This window comes from Rhipicephalus microplus, chromosome 2, assembly GCF_043290135.1.
Source record: "Rhipicephalus microplus isolate Deutch F79 chromosome 2, USDA_Rmic, whole genome shotgun sequence".
Taxonomy (NCBI): domain Eukaryota; kingdom Metazoa; phylum Arthropoda; class Arachnida; order Ixodida; family Ixodidae; genus Rhipicephalus; species Rhipicephalus microplus.
The window spans coordinates 52,386,825-52,413,221 of NC_134701.1; the positions used below are offsets into that span (position 1 = coordinate 52,386,825).

The 26,397-nt window shown below is 44.6% G+C and overlaps 1 protein-coding gene across 4 annotated transcripts in view; it reads left to right on the forward strand.

The window, feature by feature from the left end:
- The window catches only part of Liprin-beta (liprin-beta 1), a 216,149-nt gene that overhangs the window by 119,649 nt on the left and 70,103 nt on the right, over positions 1-26,397 (forward strand). For all 4 annotated transcript variants that reach the window (XM_037422165.2, XM_075886466.1, XM_075886464.1 and 1 more), the window contains 4 exons: positions 3,113-3,224; positions 9,287-9,409; positions 13,732-13,879; positions 24,735-24,944. In XM_037422165.2, the coding sequence (XP_037278062.1) occupies positions 3,113-3,224; positions 9,287-9,409; positions 13,732-13,879; positions 24,735-24,944 (593 nt within the window). The remainder of the gene's footprint in view (positions 1-3,112; positions 3,225-9,286; positions 9,410-13,731; positions 13,880-24,734; positions 24,945-26,397) is intronic.

A 26,397-nucleotide genomic window follows, 5' to 3' on the forward strand; every position in this document is an offset into this window, starting at 1 on the left:
GAAAGGAATTAACTTTTTGAGGAAAACAACTGAATACATACATGAAAGCTCAAGTTCGCCAACAAAGCCTTTCATGTCAAGAAAATTTATGCACCCTCTCCTTTTGAAATATTCTCTGTGTATTCCAATAATGCCATATGTTGTCTGTAATGTTGCGGCGGACGGAACTAATATATAGAATTATCATATTGTCTGTAACAGTGTGCAGAATTTGTGTTGTGGTATTGTCATACATAGTGTTACAGTCATAATCCACAAAGCATCTTCTCAGTACTACTCTTCAATGCATGCTACAGTTGATGCTCTGTTATGCATGGTGGGTGCATGGCATGAATCAGGCCCTATGGCGACAACAGCTGGCTAACTTTTCCTTTTATGCATTGCCGGCAGCCACTTTTTCTAGCACACTGGCTAATAATGGCTTTTGTTTTCCCTTCCAATCTAATTGGAGATTTGTATTCATTCGCTCTGTAAGCTGTGCAAAGTGAATCCACAAGCTTAAGTAAAAACAAATTGGTACTACCATGAACAATGCTCACGTAATGAATGCACTCGCATAATAAACGCACCCCTAATTTCAGTCATCAGAATTTGCATTTTTGTCCCTCCATGTAATAAATGCACTTTCTACATTCATCCGCTGCAGTCCCACTAACAGACACCTGGGGCCTCCTTACCCCTTGGATCTTTTCTGTTCTTTTATTATTATGCCAATTTTCTTTCTATCTGTGTGCAGCACGTCCCCCGTATTTTTTAATTGTGCGCCACAGCGGGGTTCATGAACACTGCAAGTGTAGAGACTTCGCAGCTGATAAGCATACAGCGAGCGAAGGTCACGAAACTGCCCACGCCAACCGACAGTCATTTCCTGCAAAAACGAAAGTTTAAGGTCCAACGACGTGCACGCGATTTTCAAGCTACCACAACAGGATTTGCTGTTGCTAAAGGTTATTCAAAGCTATCGCGTTACAGGTTTCCAGAAAAAATTGCTTGTCACACAGAAAAGATCGTGATGATTTCCGCAACATGGTAGCACCCCTGATACTTGCCTCACTTGTTTGCCGTGGGTACAGAAACTTCTCGTTGGAAAGTGAGGTGGCGGCCGTATTTTGTCGTTAATCTTGTTATTAACGGCTTGTTTTGATGCTTCAGGGGTCTCTTGCTGCAATGTTGGTTACTTGCTACAACAGAATCATCCCAGTCATCGTGCAACGTTGCCGCAAAGTTGGCAAAGTGCGTCGTTGCGTCGCAGTGCACGTTTCTGGGCGTCTCTTGAGATCGCAGCAGATACCACTCTTGCGGTTAAACGGTGGTGAGAAAAGATGGCTGCAAAACGCTTTTATGGCTTGCGGGGGCGACATGGGGACCGCTTGCAGAAGATATATATAGCTTCTATCAACCTCCAAAGATGAGTAAAGTGCTACAAAGAAGCTGTTTCCAAACAGTGTACGCGTATGCCAATTGCAAAAGGCTAAGCGACCTAACTTTTTTTTGCATTACTGCATTTTTTGCTCATCCCAAAAAAGTTTTATAAAATTTGCCCTGCATAATAAATGCAAACCCAGCTTTGCTCCGATTTTTCGAGAAAAAAAGTGCGTTTATTACGAGAGTAAATATGGTATTTACTTGTGCTAAAATAAATTACACAGCATAAATGGGGTTCTGAAGCAACATACTGTGCTTGAAACACAGTTGTTTGTACTTGCTGGTGCAAAATGTGTGCAGTTGAACCTCATTGCTTTGTAACAAACATAGGCATAACAAATAGCTGTGGGGCATATTGAATATGTGATGCAACTAAGGTATATTTTTTATCGCCATTGTCGAGATATCACTGGTGGGGTACATTATTATTTGTTGTTCCTGGACAGCGTTTTCATGCCCCGCCGCGGTGGTCTAGTGGCTAAGGTACTCGGCTGCTGACCCGCAGGGCGCGGGTTTGAATCCCGGCTGCGGCGGCTGCATTTCTGATGGAGGCGGAAATGTTGTAGGCCCGTGTGCTCAGATTTGGGTGCACGTTAAAGAACCCCAGGTGGTCTAAATTTCCGAAGCCCTCCACTACGGCGTCTCTCATAATCATATAGTGGTTTTGGGACGTTAAACCCCACATATCAATGACAGCGTTTTCATTTTCAGCTTGTGTACTTCAATAGTTCGTGCTTCGTTACTGCTGAATCCTACATCAGGAGTTGAATTAAACAGTTTGTCACTCGTAGTAATAAAAATAATGACTGCTCCTTGGAACAACGTTAAGCTAGGCTTCGTCGCACACAGTTTTCTCATGGGTTTTAGGGACAGGGGACGACTCCGAGTGCATCATCTTAGCTTACAATGGCGCATGGTGCCTCAGTGAATTTTGCTACTTTTTAGCATTTTCAGGCGCGACCTCGGATGGGAGTACAGAAAGTGACTTCATTGGTACAGATGACAACGTCATTGTTTCTGACTGCATCGATGCTGATATTAAGGTTTATGTTGTCGATACCGCGGAAGCAGATTGGTGCGGTTATGAAGACCCTGATGCCACCGTTGAAAATTTTATCGGATTCAAGAACTGTTGTATTCATTCGAATATCCAAAGCATTCGAATATTCGCACAAGCCAGATCACCAGTAGTGTTGAGTGGTCTTGGCAGCAGAAGTAGTGTTGATGTCATACTTTATGGCCAATTGAACTCTACTTGGGCCATGTCAAACACGGGCTGGACGGTGGTGAATGGGCAAGCGAAACGCATTGTCCGCCTCTTCTGGCACAATGAGAACCCAGGGAGCAGTGTCTGAAAAAGTATTCGTTGTTAGATATGGCGCTGCTTATAAAGGGCTCACACAAGACGAGACATGCAGAGTAGGTAGCTTTCTGGTGCGCATGTTCGTGAGAGAGTCTCTGGTTACACTTATTGGCACAAGCAGATTCTCTTGGATAGTTTTGGTTTGTCTGGAATGACAATTAAAAGATGCTCGCTCTGTCACTTTCGTGCTGAGTTGCACAACACCTCAGTTTCCACACCAGTACCACATTGTTGTGGTGGACAAGAGAAAGGCAACAGCTCGGCCATGCATGTCGCTCACAATTGTTGCTCCGGGCATCAGTGCTAACGGAGGTTCCTGTGCAGCCCAGCCTGAGCTGGTGGTGGCACGTTCAGGCTGCCCACTGTACTCGCCTCCCTCAGCAGCCTCCACGCTGAAGCACAGCAAAAGCCGCGGCCTCAAGAAGATCTTCGGCAGGTGAGTCTTGGCTGCTTGTCACCCTTTCTCGAGAAGGCAGTGGCAGCAGTGGCCGTAATAGTAGCAGTATTGGTATTAGTAACCGTAGTAAGTGGTACAGCTCTACCTCGGGAGAGCTGAACAGCACTGAAGAGGCATTATGCCTCTTCATTACTGTGCCTTCATTAGGGTAAAAGGATCTGTAAAAAAAAAAGAGGGAAAAGCAATTTCCTGAAGTTGACAAAGATAAACAGTCACCATATGTTGTGTCTCCAAAAACCTGCGATCGCTTCTCTCACAGTTATTCACACATAGGCTTTGTCACATACATGGCATTATGTTGTGGCAGCAGGTCAGATGTTGCCAGTAGTACATCGTACAATGTTGCAAGGAGCTGTAGTTATGCCAGTTTTAGACCAGCAGGAGTCCCAGTCAATGCATAGCTGCAGCCGAGCATTGCGACAATGTTGGGAGGATGCAGGATGGTTGTCAGCAATATACCTACTTTACATAACTAGTCTAGTGAGTATTGTTGAGCTACTAGGAGTAGACCAGCTCTGTGCACATCAAAGTATTACGATATGTTGCAGCCAAACTTGTGTTTGATGAAAATTTCGGCGTAGCTAAATACTTGATCCAGCAAACTTATTCGTCTCATGAGATCTTTGAAATTCACATCATAACTCTTAGGCCTCTTCCTAGTGTGAGTTGATTCTTTCTGAAATCATATATAAATATTTTGATATTTTATGAGGCCTTGATGTGGAGTGTATGTGGTTGACAGATTGAAAAGCACACAGCTGATTAATGCAGCCACATAACCTAAGTGCTCGTTGGCTTCCAGCAGGGTGCTCAGCTGTAATCAATAATAAACACTTACGGAAGCACTGACACGATTTGAAGACATCACAAAAGAAAATGATTTCGTTTTCTTGATATGCAGCATCAACTATATCCACACACCAGAGTCACACAACGTGTATGAAATATTTATTTTATCTGGAAGTTTTAGTTGCTGAGCATCTGCAACTGGCCCCGCCGCGGTGGTCTAGTGGCTAAGGTACTCGGCTGCTGACCCGCAGGTCGCGGGTTCAAATCCCGGCTGCGGCTGCTGCATTTTCGATGGAGGCGGAAATGTTGTAGGCCCGTGTTCTCAGATTTGGGTGCACGTTAAAGAACCCCAGGTGGTCAAAATTTCCGGAGTCCTCCACTACGGCGTCTCTCATAATCATATGGTGGTTTTGGGACGTTAAACCCCACAAATCAGCATCTGCAACTGAGCTCTGTTGCAGTGGATCATATCCCAACAAGGCAACAGCTCGGCAGTGCTATTATATCTACCAAACAAGTGTCTAATGATATTAGTGAGCTGGCGATCGAAAATAAAATATACAAGGGCGCAGTACTAGCAAACAAATTTAACGAGTACTTTACCTCACTAGTTGACAGTAGTCATAATTGTGATTCATCAGGTTATTTGCCTCCTGCTTTAAATAATTCTGTGTTTGCAAATCCTACAGACGTGCAAGAAGTCATCAGCGTTTTTCAGCATTTCAAACTGAGTAAAAGCGAGGACATAGATGGCTTAAAATTAGAACCTATAATATACATTTTAGATCTCATATGCGCCTGCTTAGTACATATTTATAATCTCGTGTTCACCACTGGGCTGTTTCCTCAGAGAATGAAAAACGCTAAAGTAACGGTTATATATAAGGGTGGGGACAAAAGCAATTTAGGAAACTACAGACCAATTTCGATTTTACCAGTTTTCTCTAAGGGGTGTGAAAAACTTATTTTCATTCCATTATCAAATTTCTTTAATAAACACAACATTATTACGCCATCACAGTTCGGTTTTCAGTCAGGCCTCTCAACCGAAAGTGCTTTACTATACCAAAAGGAATTGATTTTAAGAAATATAGAAGCAAAAAAACTTACCCTAGGAATATTTTTAGATTTCTCGAAAGCTTTCGATAGAATAAACCATGATATTTTGCTAGAAAAACTTCACTGTTATGGAGTTCGCGGTACCGTTTTAGATTTAATAAAAAGCTACTTATCTAATAGGAAACAATGTGTATCAATCAATCGAGAGCTATCATCATCCATGAACGTTAAGAATGGCGCACCTCAAGGTAGCATTTTGGGACCCCTATTATTTAATATTTTTATCAACGATATTGTACGTATTGACAGCTCTGTAGAATATGTAATCTACGCGGACGATACTAGTATATTTTTTTCTGGGGAAACGGCTGATGACCTCATTGTTTTTGCTAATGAAATACTAAATAAAATATATGCCTGGACTGTGGCAAATTCTCTACACATTAATTGCTCTAAAAGCATAGCTGTACTGTTCCGTGCGAAAGCCAGGTCATTTGAAACGTTTCACAAGCTAATAGTTAATAACGTTGAAGTTAAACTTTGTCAAACAGTTAAAACTCTCGGTGTCCATTTTCACGAACACATGGCATGGAATTACCATGCAGAACACATTAGTCACAAACTTTGTAAAGTTCTAGGTGTGTTGCGTCGATGCCAGAACATACTACCTGTGAAACAAAAAATATTAGTGTACAATGCTCTTTTTTTTTCACATTTACACTATTGTCATCTGGTCTGGTCTACAGGCTCTAAAGCATCTCTAAAGAACCTGGTCGTGTTACAAAAAAAGGCCTTGCGGTGCATTGAACGTGTATCCTATAACGCACACACTGCTTCAATATTTGCAAAATATAGAATTTTAAGAATTACCTGTTATTACGAATACCAGCTTTTGTCAGCTTTTAAATCAGAAATACGCAGAGGAAGTATCTTTTTATGCACCTTGGCCACCTTGCAACCAAATCCTGCCAGTCGCGTTACTCGGTGTACGGAAACTTGGCACGTACCTTGTCCTCGCACAAGCTATGGATTTGAGACACTACGTTACCGCTTTCCAAGTGTGATGAACAAATGAAAACTAACAACTGATAATCTGCGTATATTGTCTAAAACTGAAATGTTAAATCGCATGTGCTGATTGTGTTGTAAATGAATGTTGGGTGATTTCTCTAATGGTTATTCAGTTTTTATTCTTTCATGCATTGCTTTGTTATGAATATTTTTGTATGTATTTTAGAGTTGTCATTCTATTATTTGCTGTCATGGGCCACATGCGTGTTTCTTTTTGTATTGTCGCTTTCTGCTGCCTGTAATTTTTGTAATTTTTTGTAAATTTGTAGTTTAGATTTTTTTTTCTGGGTGAAGGGGCCAGTCAAGTTGTGAAATGCAGTTTTTTTTCCTTCGCACAAACCACGTATACAGTGTATTTTCGTGTACTTGTCACGTGGTTGAATAAACTCAAACTCAAACTCAACTCAAGTGAAGACAGTTCTTTAATTTCTAAGCTGTTTGTCCTGTGCACAGCTAAAGTCATAGAAATCGCTGTCCGTGTCACTGGACTACAATTCATTCAGTGTTGTTTATGTGCACCATAAGCAGACGACGGATATCTCGCTAATATGTCGCCGGTTGCTATCTTCACATGACGTCACATTGCTCTGACATGTCACTGAGTAGTAGTCACCCCCTTGATATCTAAACCAAAAGTTTCTTTGTAACATAGCGGTGATAACAATATATTCGATGCATTTCCAAGCACCACAGTAGTCGGCCTAGGTTTCTTGGCATGGTTCTTTTATTTCGAGCAACAATCCCAAAGTTTTTTAAATTCTTGTATCCTTTAATAAGGGTGGCTTGAGTTTCGTAGGTCAGAAGCTGGGGAAGATACATAATTTTTAAAAAGTATTTATCAAGTTTAAAAAGTAATACTCTGTAGTAAGGTAACTTCGCTGATGTTTAGGTAATACATGAAGCTTGTGCACAATGGGATATTGTGCACAATTTGAATCCGACTACCAAATGGAGTGTTCTAATGCTGGATACAGAGGTCTCTTCAAAAAAAAAAAAACAGTGGATTTTGCAATTTTCTTAACACAATCTGCTGCACTTTCAGTGCCTAAGTTATTTTTATTTTGTAGCATTTCAAACAGGCCACCAGCACATACTTTATTTGTAGCATTTCAAACAGGCCACCAGCACATACTTTATTTGTGCCCTCTGAGCTTGCCATGTTTTCGGGAAAAAAATATCATATTTGGCAACTTGTTTAGTTTTGCTCGTACACCAAGGCCATGAAGAATTGATGTATGTGAGTTAGTCATTACTTTTACAGTTACACCACTTCATTAATTGCTACAAATACCCTTTTATTGAGTGCATTCCTATAACGTATTTTCAGAAAGTTGTTGTTTTATGCCCTCTAGCTTAGTCCAACATTTATAGAACCTCTTCAGTTGCCAAACTTCCCTGCTCTGAAAGGATCACAAAACTTACTTCTAGTCCAGGTGGAGCTGCATCTGCAAGACGGTCTTCGTAGCATTTGTAGCAGACGACGAAGAGCGAGTGAATTGTGCATGCAGCTGTTATCCGTGCAAATATTGAATTGCTTGAAAATGAAATGACGAGAATGACTAGGTTTAATACATTGGTAGGAATGTCTGTCAGGTGTGGGTGATAGCATAAAATTTAAATGTCTTTGTGACACGCCTATGCGCACTAGCACTCTCTGACAAGTTTTAAGCAGCCATGATGCATTTTTCATTGACTAGTACATGCTCTTCCGTCCTTAATGCTCAAAAGTCTATGAAATGACTGCCAACTAGCAGACGGCAAATGAACACTTTTGATATCACTCAAAGTGAGTGCACCACTTACCATATCCACACAGTTGTCAGGATTGCGTGGTGATTTAACAAACTTCCAAACATTTTTTTTCAACCATCCTTCCTCGGTCAGGAATATTTTTTGCAGCTTCAAAGATACCATGGGAGGTTAGGAAAACCTTTCGGCAGACTTTCCCGTGCAAGACTCCACTTCATTATCCTGAGCGTTTTTGACATCTTTTTTCACGGACAACGTGGCTGTAGGTCTTCAAGGTGTTCTCGGTATAAAAATGCACACTGCAAACTCGCAAATTATGCAACAGTCTTTTGTAAAGACGAGAAATAGTGGGAACCCACGCTGCACGCATAGCCGAATCACGTGGAGGCCAGAAATGTCTCGGCCACTTGTTAGTGCTCTAACCGATTGGCATTCAGGCACAAAACAAGTCGGCATTTCAGATGAACAAACATCCACGCTACATAGAACACAACAGCACACCAAATCTCTTCATTTGCGTACTATAAAACGCAGACGCAGCGCAACTGCAGCCAAACTAGCCAAACGCACACTATCCAGTGCACGTTGCTAGACTGGCTGAAGCCTGTTGTGACAACAGCCCCACTTCCAGTCACCACTGCAGTGACGTCGCCCAACGCAGCCAAGTTTTTAAACTGAACAGGTTATAATAAAAGTTGGCTCAGCCGGTAGAAAACTACAGACTCTCATAAATATCGGCAGGAAAATTTTGGTGGTAGAAAAAAAAGTAAGCAGGACAAGTTTAAGACTTCAAGAAACATGTAGAATTTCGGCTTAGAATGGCCCAATAATAACACATTTATGTCACTCAATGTTGAGAAATGTGTGCATGACACAGGAAAAGACTACCTGAGATTTGGTACTGTTATATCTTGACGAGATTGTGGCTTTTAAGCTCACCGGATCGTAAATTTGTGAAGGTATTCAGATTCATTGATAACTTCTTTATTTTACTTATGATTACATGTTATCATTGTCAACGGTAGTTTTCGGCTGCATGTACTCGCACATGGCAATTGCGTATACATGTGTGTTCCATCGAAAAAACATTCACTTTCAAGTCAGCTTGTCCGCGTGCGTCTTGTTTGTCTGCATGTCAGAGCACTCTGTAATTACTTATTATGGATCTTCACCATCTAGGCCAATCAAAAACCTTTATAAATGAAATAAAACTTTGCATGGAATCTTGAGGCAGGGTCACTTAAGCTTTGCTGCCTATCTTGTTGTGCTTATCTTAAGGGGCAGTGTATGTGAGTGCTGTGTGGACTGGATTTGAGTCAGTTTCTTCCTTTCTTGAGTTGCTAGTATGCATTGTGGCTTTTGTCGATGTACAGGTTGAGGCGCAGCAACTCGCACACCATGGACGTGTCGGACAGCTTCCAGCGGGGAGGACTGCGAGCAACTGCAGGGCCACGACTGGGCTGGACACCGGTCACCATGCAGAACAACCACTGCTTGTGAGTGTTCCTGAGGTTAGACTTCATGTCGAGAGGTGCAGAAGAAATGGCCTCTTCAGTCTCTCATCTGTAGGCTACGCCTCCCAAGATTTTCTTCATGCAAGTTAAGGCAACAAACTGAAGATATCCACAGAAATGTTCCCCAGTGTGAAGGCATTATCATATGTGCTCATGTAATGGCCACGGGTTTCTATGCACAATTTAGAGTGAAAGGTGTGGGTTTGGCCATTACACGGAGAACAAGATCAGAAATTTTTTTTCATTTCTGGAAGTACTGCATTACTCGTTTGTACTTGGAGGAGCTTAAGAAAAACTAATCATGGATGTTTTTTTTTCTTTTATTTTTTTTCTCCTCACTTGGAGGCACGTCATTGTATAATGCCGGAAAGAATAGTTTTTCTAGTTCATGAAACACCTGACATTTCTTGCTTTAAAGGAAGGTGCGAGTTACATAATTTGCATAATGTAACTTTGCAGTCCCTTCGCCTTGCATGGCCCCGTCTTTTTTATCTGTGCGCGACAACAGGGTTCATGAACAGTGCAAGTGAAGAGACTTTGCAGCTGATAAACACTCAGCGAGCGAAGGTCACAAAACTGCCCACGCCAATTGAAGGTTGCTTCCTGCAAATACGAAACTTTAAGGCTCAACGACATGCATGCGATTTTCAAGCGACGACAACAGCATTTGCTTTCGCTAAAGGTTATTCGTCACATACGCATCGCAGGTTTATGGACAATCAGAAAAAATTGCTTGTCATCCAGAAAAGATTGTGACGATTTCCCCAGTATGGGAGCATTCTTAATTCTCGCTTTGCTTGGTCTCTGGGCATACAGAAACTTCTCATGTGGAAGCGAGGCGACAGTTGTATTTTGTCGTTAATCTTGTTATCGACGGTTTGTTTTGATGCTTCGGGGATCACTTGCTACAATGGTGGTTATTTGCTACAATGTGGACGGGTTCATCGCAGTCGTCGTGCGATGTTGCCACGAAGTTGGCAAAGTGCGTCGTAGTATCGTAGTGCATGCTTATGGGCGCCCCTCGAGATCACAGCAGATACCACACTTGCAGTTAAACAATTGCGAGAAAAGATAGCTGCAAAACACTTTTATGGTGTGTGCGGGGGACGCGGGGACAGCTTGCAGAAGATAGCGCAACCAACCACTAAAGATGAGTAAATTGCAACAATGAAGCTGTTTCCAAACATTGTAGGCGTATGTCAAATGCTAAAAGCTTTTTTTTTGTATCACCATATTTACTCTATTCTAAGCACCCCCTTTCTTTCACGATCGCGATATAAACGTTAGGGGGGTGCTTAGATTCGAAAAATTGAAAAATGACCGCACAGCTTCACCCCCTTTTGCAACAACATATCAACGAGGTTGACATGAGAAATCGTATTTGAATTTAAAAAAGAAATGAAAAGAAAAATAGGTTCACACAGTCAACCCACCACTTGTGATGACGTCAGTCACTATCACTGCCGCTCATGTCCGTCGCACCCCTCGAGTCTGTCGCATCATTCGAGCCATCACTTTCTATGTCCCACAACAGATCGTCTTCAGTGCAGTTCAAGTTCTTCGTGATGCAACATTTCTTAAACGACTTTGCGACGTCGACTTTGATTTGTTTCGATGCGTTTGAAATCTATGTTGACATGGTGGATGGGGACGCTTTCTGCAACTTTCCCATATGCGTTTAAACGTTTTTGGTCGGGCTTTTAGATCCACTCTTTGTACTCATGTCGAAGGAGGGCCTTGAATGACTTGTTTACCAAGACGTCCAGGGGTTGCAGCACTGGTGTCATTCCTCCTGGAATCACGACCAAGTCGCAGTTGCTCTTTAGCAGCTCGGTCTTCACACTCGGTGTGAGATGGCCGCGAAAAGCATCTAGGATAAGCATAGACTGCGTACCTGAAGTTCCCCAGGCAGTGCCCCAGAGTGTTGCTGCCATGCCACCGGAATGCAATCTTTCATTAACTTGGCTGTCATCCATTCTTTCTCATGGACTCGGACGATGACATCCTTCGGAAAACACTCATTTTTTGGCATATTTTTTTCCCTTCAGAATTATGTAGAGCAGAAGCTTGCGGCCGTCAGTTGTAATGCAGAGCATAACTGTGACACGGTGCTTCTCGTACTCTGTCATCTTCAGCCTCACTTCCCGGGCTCCTCTCTCTTTAACGGTGCTTGCTCTCGGCATATTGAAAAAAACGGGCATCTCACTACGTTGCCGATCTGGCCAAAATCGTAGCTGTTGAGTCTGCGAAGATTCAGTACATGTTGCTGAAAAGCAACGAGTTTGTTATTGAAATTGCTTGGCAGCTTTTGGCATATCGTGGTTCTGCGTCTCAAAGAAAATCTATTCCTTCACATTGTGCACTCCACCCAGGCACGGCTAGGACAGAACACGGCTTGGGGAATCTCCATTCTCCTCGCGATCTCCATCGCCTTCGTCTGAAGGGTATCGGCAGTAACAGCGAAGCCCCTGTTTCTTTTGCTGCAAACAAACTTGCAGACTTCTTCTTCGAGTTCCAGGTGTCGGCCCTTGCGCGGTCCCGTGAACTTCTTGCGAGTCCAGGCGTCCTTGAGAATCTGGTCCCGCTGCTTCCTCCACCTGGTGATACAGGCTCAGTCCATGCCGATTTCTACAGCAGCACTGTGGTTGCCATTGTACTCAGCAAACGCGATTGCAGCTCGCTTAAACTACAAGTTGTAGAATGCCCGCTCACTCTGAATGTTGTCACGGCTATCAAAAAAATTTATAAAGAAACGTGCGCACGCCAACCGCCAGCGCAACCTGTCCGGACTCGCGGATTGGATTGGCCGTCGACTCTTGTGCCTCCATCTCTAGTGTAAACCTAGCAACATACGGCATGGCGGCTTCCGAGATTAGCGACGAGAGGGCGCGCTTGGTGGCCTTGACTGCGCCATGTTCGCAGAAAGGAGAAAAAAAATGGGAGGGGTGCTTAGATTCGCAAGCAAACTTTTTTTCAAAATATTTATAGTGAAAACGGGGAGGGGGGGGGTGCTTAGAATCTCGTAAACACGGTATACTGCATTTTTTGCTCATACTAAAAAACTTTTCATAAAATTTGTCCTGCATAATAACCGCATCCCAAACTTTGCTTCTATTTTTCTAGAAAAAAGGTGCGTTCATTACACGAGTAAATACGGGGTCCTGTATATAGCTGTATATAGCTGTATATAGTATGGTGTCCTGTATATAGCCTGTATATAGGCTTTCATTTTTAACAGAGTTTTCTGTGCGGCTTATACACAGGTGTCGCTCATTGCACAAGTATACACGCCATTGCTCACCAGATGTCAAGTCTATGTTCAGACGTCAGTTGTAAAAGATAGTTCTCTCCTCTCTGCAGCTGGGCTAGCTAGTCTCAAGATTCTGCAAGTACTTGGCGCAGCCTAATGAGCCATCAGAAAATGATGCTAAGGGAGGCATACAGGGCGTTGCATGTAGTACTATAGTAACTGTGACTAAATTGAAAGCAATTAAACTGGATTAAAACATGGATTTGCCCCCAGGTAGGGATTGAACCATTGGGTGGCTCATGTGGTGCTCTACTAATTGAGTAGCTGCAGTGGCAGTTGCTTTCCCATTGGTCATTTATGTTTGTGTAATCACGGCAGTGCTAGCCAGCACCGCTTGCAGCCGTGCCGCTGAGTTTGGATTAGTCTTTTTGTTGGCCATTGGCACCACGTAGCGCATGCTCTTATTACGAGCTAGAAGCCGACGGATAAGCCCTTGTATAGTGCCCAAGGTCTGCAGGAATGAGACCCTTGCTGTGAATGCACAAAAGAGGGGGCATTGCTCAATGGCTTGTTTTCTTTTTGTTGTTGGACACAGCTTAATTAAAGCAACAGGCAAGGAAGCTTAATGGCCGATGCTTTATCAGGAACATACTGTTTGATTGGACTGCATCTGAATTGTGCTCGGAAGATTGGGCAGATTGTATAGGTTTGTCGTTGTAGGTTGCATAGCACAACTCAGTGACGGGACAGAGGAAAGATACATCCACAGCAGAGGGCTCTTTTGTGTGTATCTTTTATGTGTACCATTGGTTGGTTGCACTATACCATCTATAGTCGTGCTTTATCAATACGACCACTCTTGAGCCTTTGGTTTATGATCAGCTTGCATTTTGCGGCTCATGACTGAGGTTTCTGAGACTTCCTTTTGTTATCCCTGTGTTCTAGTCTCATTGATGCTGAAAAGTCGTTCTTAGTTTTGTGCACTACCGCTCCTTGACAAATCTCGGTGTATGTGGATGGATTGATTGAGTCATCGGTCTACCTGCTGTTGCAGCACGGACAAGCCCGTAAGTGAGTGGGGTCCCGACATGATAGCCCAATGGCTGGAGCGGCTCGGCCTGGCTGTATACGGGGACAGCAGCAAGCCCTTCCTGCGAGATGGGAGCCGCCTCCTCAAGGTCACAGCCTCCGAACTTGAGAAGGTACGGCACTCTCTCGCCACACATGTCATCATCTTCATTTATTTTTTACCCTTAAGTGCTCCTCATGGGGCATTACATAAGGTGGGGGGGGGTGTAATAATAAGTAACTCCCGGTCACACACAAGGAGGCATAAATACTGCTAGGAAAAACAAAGCAGAAGCACAAGAAAAAACAAGAAGAAAGAATTAAAAAGAAGAAAATAAGAAAAGTAGGAGGCAAATAAACTTGCAAATAACAGGGCTGCTATTCGGCCTGCTGACAGTTATGTGGCAACAAGAAATCTTTAAATTTAACATACTTTCTTTCAGTAACAATATCGTCGGGAAGTGCATTCCAATATGATATGGCAGTCGATAGAAATGATTTGTTAAAGGCGTTAGTCGAACCGTGGATGCGTTGAACACTGTGACAATCAAAGAGACGTCGTGATATTTCATGGGAGGTATAATTAGGCTCGCGCGTAGCTAAGGGAAGTTATAATACAGCTTATGAAAAAGTCAAAGACTTGCTATTTTGCAAAGGGATGCCAGGGGAAGTTTAGACCAATCGAAGTTTTTATGCTAGTGACACTTAGTCTAAGATCATATTTTGAACTTATAAAACGAATAGCTCGGTTTTGTATTGCCTCTAACTCCTGAATTAAGTACTCTTGATGGGTGTTCCAGATAGGTGACGCATATTCAAGTTTGGTGCGTATGAAGGTTTTGTAAGCCATTTGTCTAACTGTGGGTGATGCAAATATAAGTGACCGTCTGATGAAACCTTATGAACTGGAAACGCTTGCAGAAAGTGATGTGATGTGTTAAGACCAACTTAAAATGTTTGTGATTTCTACGCCGACATACCTATAAAATTTCACCTGTGCTAGCATGAAGTTGTTTATCGTGTATAGGAAGTGTAGGTGATGTTTCTTACGGGTGACGTGCATAAACTTACATTTCGATACATTCAACTGCATGAGCCAGGTCGAGCACCAGTTTTGGATTAAGGTTAAATCATCCTGCAGTAACGCCTGATCGTTAGTAGTGGAGATACGTCGGTACAGAACGCAGTTATCCGCAAACAAATGGATGGTTGATTAAATTTGAGCAGGAAGGTCATTGATGAAGATTAGGAACAGAAACGGGCCAAGAACGTAGCCCTGTGGGACTCCGAAGACAACATTTGTAGCTACAGGTGGATGGTCTTCAATGACGGTGTAATGGGAGCGATAAGTTAAAAAGCAGTGAATCTATGACAATATCAGGGGATCGATTGAAAGGCAAGAAAGTTTAGTCTTGAGACGCCGGTGAGGAACGCAGTCAAACGCCTTAGAAAAATAGATGTAAATGACATCGGTCACAAAAGATGAGTCTAGGTTTAAGTCCAAGTCAGTCGTGAATTCGACAAGTTGAGATTCACACGAATAGCCAAATTGAAATCTGTGTTGGTTTTGAAAGAAAAATGAATTTTAGTTCAGGTGCTTTGCCAGGTGAAAGTAGCAAAAATGCTCAACAGGTTAACATGCAATACATGTTAGTGAGATAGAACAGTAGTTAGATGCATCAGAGTGGCTTCCTGCCTTGTAGACGGGTACAACTCTGCTAACCTTCCACTCGGACGTGCTTTCGCTACTGGAAATAGATTTTGTGAAAATTATTTGTAGGACGTGACTAGACAGTAGTTTTGTACCTTTAAGAATTTTAGCAGATATATTGTCAGGTCCAGTGGCACTAGATATCTGTAAGTTGTCAATCAACTTACAGATTACTTCTGCCGTAATACTAACTGGAAGCATTTGAGAAAAATTTGGATCATGTGGTACAGGAATACTTTCAACCGCTTCGTGGGTGAAAGCTGAGGTGAAGTAGGCATTCATAACGTTAGAACGAAAATCCTTCGGAATGACAGAACCATCTTGATTTACTAAAGAGATCTTATGGGGGCGAGACACTGTGGTAGGGAGTTAATAAAGTCCAAAACCTTTTTGGATTAGTTCGGAGGATGTCAAATAAGTCTGTGTGAAGCGCCGTTTAGTGCTCTTCAGCTGTTTAGTATATTCATTCAGACATTCGAAGTATTTTTCCCGTTTAGTTGCAGAAAAGGAGCGCTTCGCTTCCCTGAATGGTCGCTTTTTATTGTTGAACAATCTTTCCTAATGAATTTGTAAACCATGGTTTCCCGGCATCATCATGAATGCAAACTAAAGGTACATATGATTATATTAACAAGATAATTTTTTTATATACAGACCAATTTTCATCTACAAACCTGTAAGGAGCCGATTGTTCAAAGTGTTGACAAAATACTGCCATTTCTTCATTGGTTCTGAAAAAGTCTGCTTTATTGCAGTCACAAATGTACTTTACTGAACGCTGTCGTGAAAGAATTGAAATTGCAAGGCTGAAAATTACTAAATTATGGTCACTAAGACGATCAGTAGATGATTATGATTGGGTCAGCTCAGGATTCGACACAAGGACGAGATCAAGAGTGTTACTACCATGAGTTGGTATTTCAACAGATTGAGCAAGATTGAAAGAAAGAACAAGATCCAAAAAATCTCTGGAATGACGCGAAGGTGCATTGATATTGACCCAATCGATGGCTGGAAAGTTAAAATAGACCGCAAACTATGAGGTTAGCTCTGAAAAACTGTTTCTGCACATCAAGTAGAATGCAACTGAGGTCTTCAATGAAGGAGTGATCAGTGATTATAGTGGTGCAATTAGCAAATCAAATGTTCACACAAGGAATTTCGCTTTTACTCACAATTCGGACAGAAGAAGAAATCAGGGTACCCTTAACAAGAACCATCACGCCACCTCCCCTGCGATCAAGTATGTCACGCCGAAAAAAAGTGAACGATTGATTATCTTGCAAAAGTTCGTCATTCCGTATATCAGCTGTGAACCAAGTTTCAGTAAATATGGTAATGTCAGTGCCGTTATGTTTCAATACAGCTTCGACAGTGTCTTTTTTTGGGAAGTAACTTCATATATTAGTAAGTAAAACAGATACTGATGTATCTCTTGAGGCAGGGGTTTTAAGCATGGTAGTTCCCAAAGACTGTCGTACCAAAAACATGGGTAACTGTTGTGAACGCTATGAACTAAGCTCGACAACGGAATCAGTTCCAGCATCATAAACAAACTGTTTGTTGCTCATAATGAGCTTGTCAAAGCGGTATTTAAAGGAAGTAGAACTGTGTTGCCCAAATGAAAAAAAGTTTCTCTCTTGCCAAGCGCACACGCACGAAATAATCTTCCTGGATCGAAAAAGGCGAGTTTTTTAGTTTTGAAGCAACGGACAAATTCGCCTTTTAATCTTTGAATCTCATGAATATCACAATTATTGGGCTTTTTTTTTTCTGACTGAAAATGTCCAAGTCTGTGTGCTCGCTCAATATCTTCACTTCTAATCATGATGTCGAGCTCCTGAGAGCAAGCAGTATGAAAGGATTCGCGACTCAGACTGTGACCAGGATTTATCCTGCTTATGGATAAAACCAAAAAACAGAGAATTCGAGCTTCTAGACGATTCTCAGCATCGTTGCACTTTACCCTGATACCCTGATATCTGAGTTAAGTTTATCAGTGGTTGAGTCGGCTACAGAGCTTGGGCTACTTAACTGATTTATTTGTGCTATTTTTTAAAGGGGGCGTCGACTCGAGAAGAAAGATTAGAAATTGATTCCTCAACATTTGACTGAGCAGTGCGAATCAGCGCAAGTTTGCTTCGCACAGTTTTTTGCGAGCTATCAATGCGCGATATGGCTATAGCGATAGACTCAAGCGAAGGCTGAGGGGTACTATTTCCTTTCGGTCCAGGATTCAATTCAACGTCCCCCGCTAATACCAGCAGAAGGTAAACGACATAGGCATTGATACACTGGTAGCAAATAATTGGCAATAATTTCCATCCGGTACCAATCAATGGTGTTAGTGAGGCACGACACCGCAAGCAGAAATGCATTGTCGGAGCAAATGCAGGTCGAATTAGGCAAGTAACCAACCTGCATGAGGACGAAAGGCATTTTCGTGTCCAGCATAGGTGCGGTGGCATGCCCCAAGTGTTTGTAGCGCGTAGGCTGTACTTGTAGTCCCTCTGATGCGGCTGCGCAGAGCGTTTCACTTGGATGCCAGACGTGGAAACAATCGGGGGTTTAAGGCACCGGTAAGGCACGGCATTGCTTGCGTTGACCAAGCCGGTGGGTTGTCGCCAAACATCTCGTTGGAAGACCAGGTCTTAACCACTGCCTCGGAAGAACAAGGGCGTCGATGCAGTAATTCAGAGTAGGGCAGCCTGCATGAGGACAAAAGCCATTTTCGTGACCAGCATAGGTGAGGTGGCATGCCCCAAGTGCTTGTAGCGCATAGGCTGTATTTGTAGTCCCTCTGATGTGGCTGCGCAGAGCGTTTCACTTGGATGCCAGACTTGGAAATGATTGGGGGTTGAAGGCAGTGATTAAGGCACGACATTGCTTGCGTTGACCAAGCCGATAGGTTGTTGCCAAACATCTCGTTGGAAGGCCAGGTCGCAATCACTGCCTCTGAAGAACAAGGGCGTCAATGCAGTGATCCAGATTAGGGCAGCCAGCATGGTGACGAAAGGCATTTTTGTGACCACCATAAGTGCGGTGGCATGCCCCAAGTGCTTGTAGCGCGTAGGCTGTATTTGTAGTCCCTCCGGTGCGACTGCGCAGAACGTTTCACTTGTATGCCAGACGTGGAAATGATCGGGGGTTGAGGGCACAGCATTGCTTGCATTGACCTAGCCGGTGGGTTGTCGCCAAACATCTCGTTGGAAGACCAGGTCGCAACTCTTGCCTCGAAAGAACAAGGGCGTCGATGCAGTGATTCAGATTAGGGCAGCTAGCATGATGACAAAAGGCCTTTTTGTGACCACCATAAGTGCGGTGGCATGCCTCAAGTGCTTGTAGCGAAGGCTGTATTTGTAGTCCCCCTGGTGCGGCTGCGCAGAACGTTTCACTTGTATGCCAGACGTGGTAACGATCGGGGGTTGAGGGAACAGCATTGCTTGCATTGACCTAGCCGGTGAGTTGTCGCCAAACATCTCGTTGGAAGACCAGGTCGCAATCCTTGCCTCGGAAGAACAAGGGTGTATATGCAGTGATCCAGAGTAGGGCAGCCTGCATGAGGACAAAAGGTATTTTCGTGACCAGCATAGGTGCGGTGGCATGACATGTCTGTGAACACGTTTGTCTGGCAGTTCGAGCTTCTACGTAGATGCTGCTATTTCGAGTAAATGTGAGGCACTTGACTTCTGTCTATTCAGCCCCTGAAGAAATTGACAAAAGTGGTTGAGCTACTACCGGTCTGGTTCAATTAAGGCATAGAACAACAAAAAATTCTAGCTCAACTGGCACTATTTGTTCCTTGGTAACATGTTGCCAAATCGAGTACGCACCCATGTTGTATGGGTTGAAAAGATGAAAACAAATGCAGGAAGTGAATAGACAGCCGATCTTCTGGCAAAAGAAAAAAAGAAAAACAAGCTGTTCATTTACATTTCTGGCAGCAAGGGAAAGACGATGCCCACGACATTTATTTTTACAAAGCGAAACTTTATTTGTTTAGTACCACAAAAGAGTATTCTTAGGCGGCAGATTATAATTGGAGGCGTCTTATAACCGGCAATATACGGCGGTTGGTGAATTTTCGCGATGGTGCTTTTCTTTTGTTAGAACATGATCAGGTGTGTACTGACAAGGTCGATGGCAGTGCCAGTGGCTAACGCATGTCGCATTTTTCGCTCTTAAAAGATGCGATAAGCACTTAGAACATTAGTTACTAGTGTACCGTAGCGGCATTTGCTGTCTAGAAAATATGGATTTCTCAGTCAGTCAGTCAAGAACTTTAATATATGGTCCTGAGGAGTTTAAGCCACCAGGGTGCCCACGTGGGACATCCTAGCAGCCGCTACCGTAGGCGACGCCCGAGTCGGGGCGGGAACGTGGTGGCGTTCCGCCAGTTCTTGGGCCCTCTGGACTGCCTTAAGTTGGTTTCGGAGATTGGGGCTCCTGAGTGCCTCCTCCCAGTCGGACTCACTGGTGAGAGGTCCCTGAGGTAACGCGGGACATTGCCAGAGCATGTGCGCGAGTGAACAGTACACTTCTGTGCAATCTGGGCACTGTGAATTTATGTCTGAGTTATAATGGCTGAGTCGGCCCCGTGATGGGTACGATCTCGTTTGTAACATTCTAAAGGCTACTTCTTGCGCGCGTTCTAGTTTTGAATGGGGTAAAGGGTATCGGCTTCTGTTGTGTCGGTAGTGGGAGGTAATTTCATGGAAGGTGAGTAGTGGGTCATTAAACTGCACGTCTGGGCCCAGCTCTTCGGTGGCTGATTGATCGTCACGGCGGGTCAGTTCTCGTGCTCGATCATGAGCCATTTCGTTGAGGTTGGGTTGTTGTGGGTGAACGTCTTTGCCCATGTGGGCAGGGAACCAAGAGAGGTAGTGCGAGCCCGTATATTTCCGTGTTTGTAAAATGCGGGCTGCTTCTGGAGCGATGTTGCCGGTTTCGTAAGCCCGAATGGCGGCGCGAGAGTCTGTGAAGACATTAGTGAGTGAGGGGTCGGTCATCGCTAAAGCTATAGCAACTTGTTCGGCTATGGCGCTTGTTGATAGCCTAACCGAGGCGGCTGAGCGTAGGGCTCCGTCGCCATCTACTACCGCGAGTGCGAAAGAGGAGGAGTTACCGTATTGCGCTGCGTCGACGAATGCGGTAGAGTTGCGATTCGCGGCGGTACGGTTTAGGATCGCGCGAGCGCGGGCCAGCCGTCTGCCTTCGTTGTGTTGTGGGTGGACATTTCGCGGAAATGGGGTTACCATGTAAGTAGCTCGGACAACTCTGGGGAGGGTTACTGCGCGTTCAAGGCAGGGGTGTGGGGACATGCCGGCCTCGCTTAGAAGTCGGCGGCCTGCCTTGGAGGAGGAGAGGCGGATCACTTGGGCCGTGGTCTGGGCCTCGATCACTTCATCGATGCCGTTGTGCATGCCTAGTTGGTCGAGACGGGAAGTGCTCGTGTTTTGAGGCAAACCAAGGACTTGTTTAATGCTTTTGCGCATGAGTGTGTTTAGTTTAGTCTTTTCTACCTTCGTCCAGTTGTGGGCAGAGGCGACGTAATTGATGTGACTCATTAGGAACGCGTGGTATATGCGCAGAAGGTTGGCCTCTCCAAGGCCTCGTCTACGACCCGAGACTCGCTGAATGAGTCGGAGCATGTTCTCTGTTTTTGCTGTGATATGTTTAATTGTTCTTGCATGACAGCCAGTGGCCTCGACGAGGAGGCCGAGAATGCGTATGGAGTCCACTCGGGGTATTCGCTGCCCATCTTTGGCGTGTAGCGCTATGGGTAGATCACCTAAGGGTGTTAAGTTACGAACGCCTTGGCGAGATTGCCGGTACAGTAGCAACTCTGATTTTGAGGGCGACAAACGAAGTCCAGTGTTTTTTAAGTAGGCTTCTGTGGTATCGAGAGCAGTTTGAAGGGCTTGCTCCAACTCCGCCAATGAGCCTCCCGGGCACCAGATGGTGATGTCATCTGCGTATATAGCATGGTTTATGTTTGGGATGTCGCGGAGTTTGTCAGATAGTCCCTTCATTACTATGTTAAAAAGGAGTGGAGAAATGACTGCCCCTTGTGGTGTCCCGTTGGAACCTAATGTGTAAGTATCGGATGTAAGTTGCGATAAATGCAGCTGAGCTGTTCGATTTTGCAGAAAAGAACGAATGTACGCCTGGAATCTTTTACCGAGACCAAGGCTGGCAATGGATTCCAGTATAAAGCGGTGTGAGACGCTGTCGAATGCTTTAGTGAGGTCTAGGGCGAGAATGCCACGAACATCTCTCGTTTTTGAGTCGAAGATCTGTTTCTTTAGTAATAGCATGACGTCTTGTGTTGAAAGGTGCGGACGGAACCCGACCATGTTGAACGGAAAGAGTTCGTGATCCTCTATGTAGCGCGATACACGATTTAGGATGACATGTTCAGCTGCTTTTCCTATGCATGAGGTTAGGGAAATCGGGCGTAGATTGTCGAAGTTGAGTGGTTTACCTGGCTTTGAGAGAAGGATTACCGTGGCCGTGCGCCATTGTTCAGGTACCTGGCCAGTTTCCCACATGTAATTAATGTCTTTTGTGAGTAGTGTGATGGCTTGGTCGTCTAAATTTCGCAACAGGCGGTTGGTTACCTTGTCAGGACCGGGGGCTGATCTGCTGTTGAGGTTGTGTAATGCCTCCCGAATTTCTGACTCCGTGAAGGGTTCGTCGAGTTCGGGTATCGTTTCGCATTCTATTTCTGGGTAGTCGGTGGGTTGTGCTGTGTTTAAGGGGAGGTGACGTTTGGAGATTTCTTCAAGAAAGGATGAGTTTGTTCCTCCCATCTTTTTGTGCGAGTGTAGGAGCCGGTCTATGGCATGACTCTGGTTGTTTTTTGTTTCGCAGTCGTCCAGCATGTATTTTAGGAGGTTCCATTTACCCCCAGTTCGCATGCGGCCGTCGACCGCCGAGCAGAGTTCATGCCATTGGAGTCGTGTGAGCTCCGTGCAATATTTGGCAATGTCTTGGTTCAGTATTGATAGACGTTTTCGTAAGCGTCTGTTTAGTCGTTGTGTTTTCCAGCGCGCGAGTATTGACGCTTTTGCCTCGAGCAAATGTGCGAGGTGTGGGTCCATTCTCGGGACCTCGAGTTCTGTTTGTATTGTTTTCGTTGTTTTGGCTATGTCTTCCTGAAGTGAGGTGAGTAGTTCGATGAATGTGTTGTATTCCTTTGTGTTGTTTTTGCGGAGGGTGCGGAAGGCATCCCAGTCCGTTAGCGTGAATGTACGGGGTGGGGCTGATGCGTTGGGTAGTTCGGTTCGTATGATGAAGTGATCGCTGCCCAGGTTTTCCTGCGTATTGGTCCAGGTGTGGCCTGTGACGTTACGGGTAAATACCAAGTCCGGCGTAGTGTCGCGTTGTACCGATGTTCCAAGTCTCGTAGGGAATCGGTGATCTGTGATGAGTGTGAGGGACAAGTCGTCAATTGCTCGCGTGAGGTTAGTGCCTTTAGCCGTTGCCTGGGGGTAACCCCATGACGGGTGGGGGGCATTGAAGTCGCCTGCTATAACAAGCGGAGAGTTTCGCGCGAGCGTTGTGGCTTTAGTTAAGAGCGCGTGGAAGGACTGTCTGTAGTCTGTCGGGGAGCTGTAAACGTTAAGGATAAAAACGCTTTGTTTTAAAAAACGGTTTGGTACGAGTTCGACGAGTATCGCTTCCAGGCGGCTGCGGGTGGGTAATACCTCATGTACTATGTGAGCAAATTTCTTGCTAATCAGCGTGGCTATACCTCTCTTGGTATCCCCTCGTTGTGAGATGGGGTGGTAACCCGATAATGTGAGAGTATCACAAAGGGTCTCCTGCAGTAATATTACATGAGGCTTCTTGGGTTGCGCTTTAATGTACTGCAGCAGTGGGGTTTTACGGGTCGCGAAGCTAGCGCAATTCCACTGCCAAATTTCTAACGTGTTTTGGGTTGTGGAAGCCATGATGATTACATTGAATTTGGTGGCCCAGGCAGATTTGCCGTAGGATCCACAGAAACTACTGTTCTGGCTTTGGTTTTAGCTTTTATGGTGGCTTTTTGCTCTAGTGCTTCCACCCGGCGTGACAGCGTGTCGATGTTATCGTGGTTTTCTCGCGTGAGACGTAAGATTTCGTTTAGAGTGTCTTCTGGTGAGTCGCTGTCATTCGTGTCCGCTTCGCGGAGTGGTGGGGCTCTGCGTTTAGGTTTGCTAACATCTACAGTGGATGAGGGGGGATCTTTAGGAGCTGTGAGAGTTTGTATTTGGTGCCTCGCCTCATTTAGTTGTGTGGTGAGCTGTTGTATGGTTGCCCGAAGACCTGCTAGTTCTTCTCGTAGAGTTGTAACTACCTCGCTTTCATGCTCTGGCAATGAGGGCCGCGTTACCTTTGTGACTGGCGGCGTGCTCCGTAGCGGTGGTTTCTTCCCTTGGACTCGGTCCGCCCATGTCAGCTCAGCCTGGCGAGATGGGGAGTGTCTCCTGGAGCGGGAGTGGCTGCGCTGGGCACTGCGACGTCTCGCTGTCGGTGTGAGGGAGCGGCTTCGCCTGGATGTCGCATAGGTGCTCGAGGTGGCGCTGGAATCGCGGGAGCTGGCTCCACTCGATCCTCGGGAGCGGCTACGACCGCGTCGACGGCGTCGGCGTCGTCGTTGGCGTACGATGTACGGAACTTGAAATTTACGTTTGCAGTCCTTATCGGCAGTGGGGTGTGGTCCACCGCAGAGGGTGCAGTGGATTTCTCATAAAACACTAATTTTAACGGGAACACGTTTCTGTCTTGAAGTTGTGTCATCCCTCCAATATCTGTTGCTGTCAGCGGCCCGACGGCCACTTGGCATTGTCACTTTATCTGGTCGATCATGTCTCGCAAGTTTCCTCACCTTAATATCTTGCACCATGATCACGCTGCTACTGCTAAGTCTATTACTGCAGTCGCTATTAGATTTTAGCTAGTGTATCATTGCTCACCTAGTTCCAATGTCAAAATCATGATAGCTTTTGTTGAGATCAAAGTTAACAGAGTTGTGTCGTTGGAATTGCAGTTTAATGCCATTTCTTGCTGTACGAACCGCTGAATCAATGTAGCTTGGTACTCGACACTTGCCATAATGAGGAAGAATCCTTGTAATGTATTCCGGTTCACCTCCTGCATCTGTCTCTTTGGGGCCCAGTGCCAGTGCCGAGGAAGTTAGAGGAAGACCTGTGTTGTCACTGAGGCTGCATCTTTTACCACAGTCTGGGCATTGAGTGTTAGCAAGGAAGCTGTCACCTGGTGACACTGTGCAGGAGCTGGGCATGCGGCACCCGTTGCACCGCAAGAAGCTTCTGCTGGCCGTCGATTGTTTGAGGCCAGAAGCGAGTGATCTGAGTCGAGCAGCGGCTGCGTTGGATGCAGCGTGGGTGCTGCGCTGGCTCGACGATGTCGGCCTACCGCAGTACAAGGATGCCTTTGCCGAGGCACTCGTCGATGGAGCCATGCTGAACGCCCTCACTGTGGTACGTACTGTACTCATTGGTAGAGCTTACACAGTCCAGCTTCATTTGGTCATGGACATTTAAAGCAAGTTCACACAAGAATGCACACTATGCGTCAGAATTATAAACTTGCTCATAGCATTCACATAGATGGCGGGTGGCTTAAGCAGCATGCAAGATTTGCATTTGCCAACACGCACGCAACTTCGCCACTGCATATTTGGAAGCCCGCCATGTGTTGCATTGTGGTGCCACAATGTATAGAGGCTACTCTAAAAGAAAAGCTCCTTCCTCAAAGGGCACATGCATTAAGAGCACAGGGGTGCTGTCATTACATTAGTGTGTGAGCGTTATCAGGCCCTGACATGCTAGCTACACTAGACGGCAGTATTTAGTCCACAATGAAATCACTGAAAGGGACCTCACGTAAAATATGGTTGTATGTATGCGTCAACAAAGAGCGCAGGGGACGACGCAGTGCCATTTGCAATTCGATAAGAAGAGGCCACCATCTTGTAGTCGGATGGACATGAGGGCACTTTCTCACAAGAGTGCCTGCAATAGTGTCTTCTTACGCTGCTTGGCTTGTGCACAGTAGATTGCCTAAATAGCAATCCTAAGATATTTCTAATGAATAATATACACTGCCCGCATGCTTCTTGTTTGTTGAAATGTCTGTCTTTGGATTATACATAATTATTATTAACTTTAATAAGCTTTAATAAGCAGTTCACGCAGTTCTTGGGTTGTCTAGGAAACAATTTTTTTACTGCTGCACTAAATGTTTTATATTACAATGTACAGTCTCAATTTGTAGCAGGAGTATTGTGCTTTTGAAGGGTATTATTTGCAAGCTAACATTTATTTAAAAAATTTTAAAAGAAATACCTGACAAAAAAAATTTGTAACAAATACCAGAAAACTCCGTAAAACTATTGATGCTGCTTTGCACCAGCGCAACCTAAATAAATTTCCATATAAACTACATCTCAAAGAAGAAGGCTGTGTATGACATTACTACAAATATAAAGTTTCTGTCTGTAAAAGTTAACATTGTACAAAAAAAAAAATGTTAGCCATTGTGGCTATTGTGCCACCGCGCAAAGCATTTGTGTGACGTGGTGAAGCACAAGCTTGCATAGCATGTCTCGCAAAAAAGTTCGTTCCTTGTTCAACTTTTCATCCTTGATAGCACAGTTTGCAGCTTCTGTATTTTTCTAGCTTCTGCATTGAACTGTGTAACCAGATTTAGAGTCAGACAGAACCCACAATTTATATCCTCATTTGATAACTTAGTCTCGCATGTACTGCCGAATTCCAGATCGGCCTTTAGATTTTACCATTCTCCTGTGAACTGAGAGGCTCTGATAAGGTTAGAAAAATTGAGCGGATGAGACGTTGATGTGCTTCAGAAGTGAAGCTGCGCGATGCAGCTTGCCATGAGATGCAACAGTTGTCTTCTCGAGGTCGAACA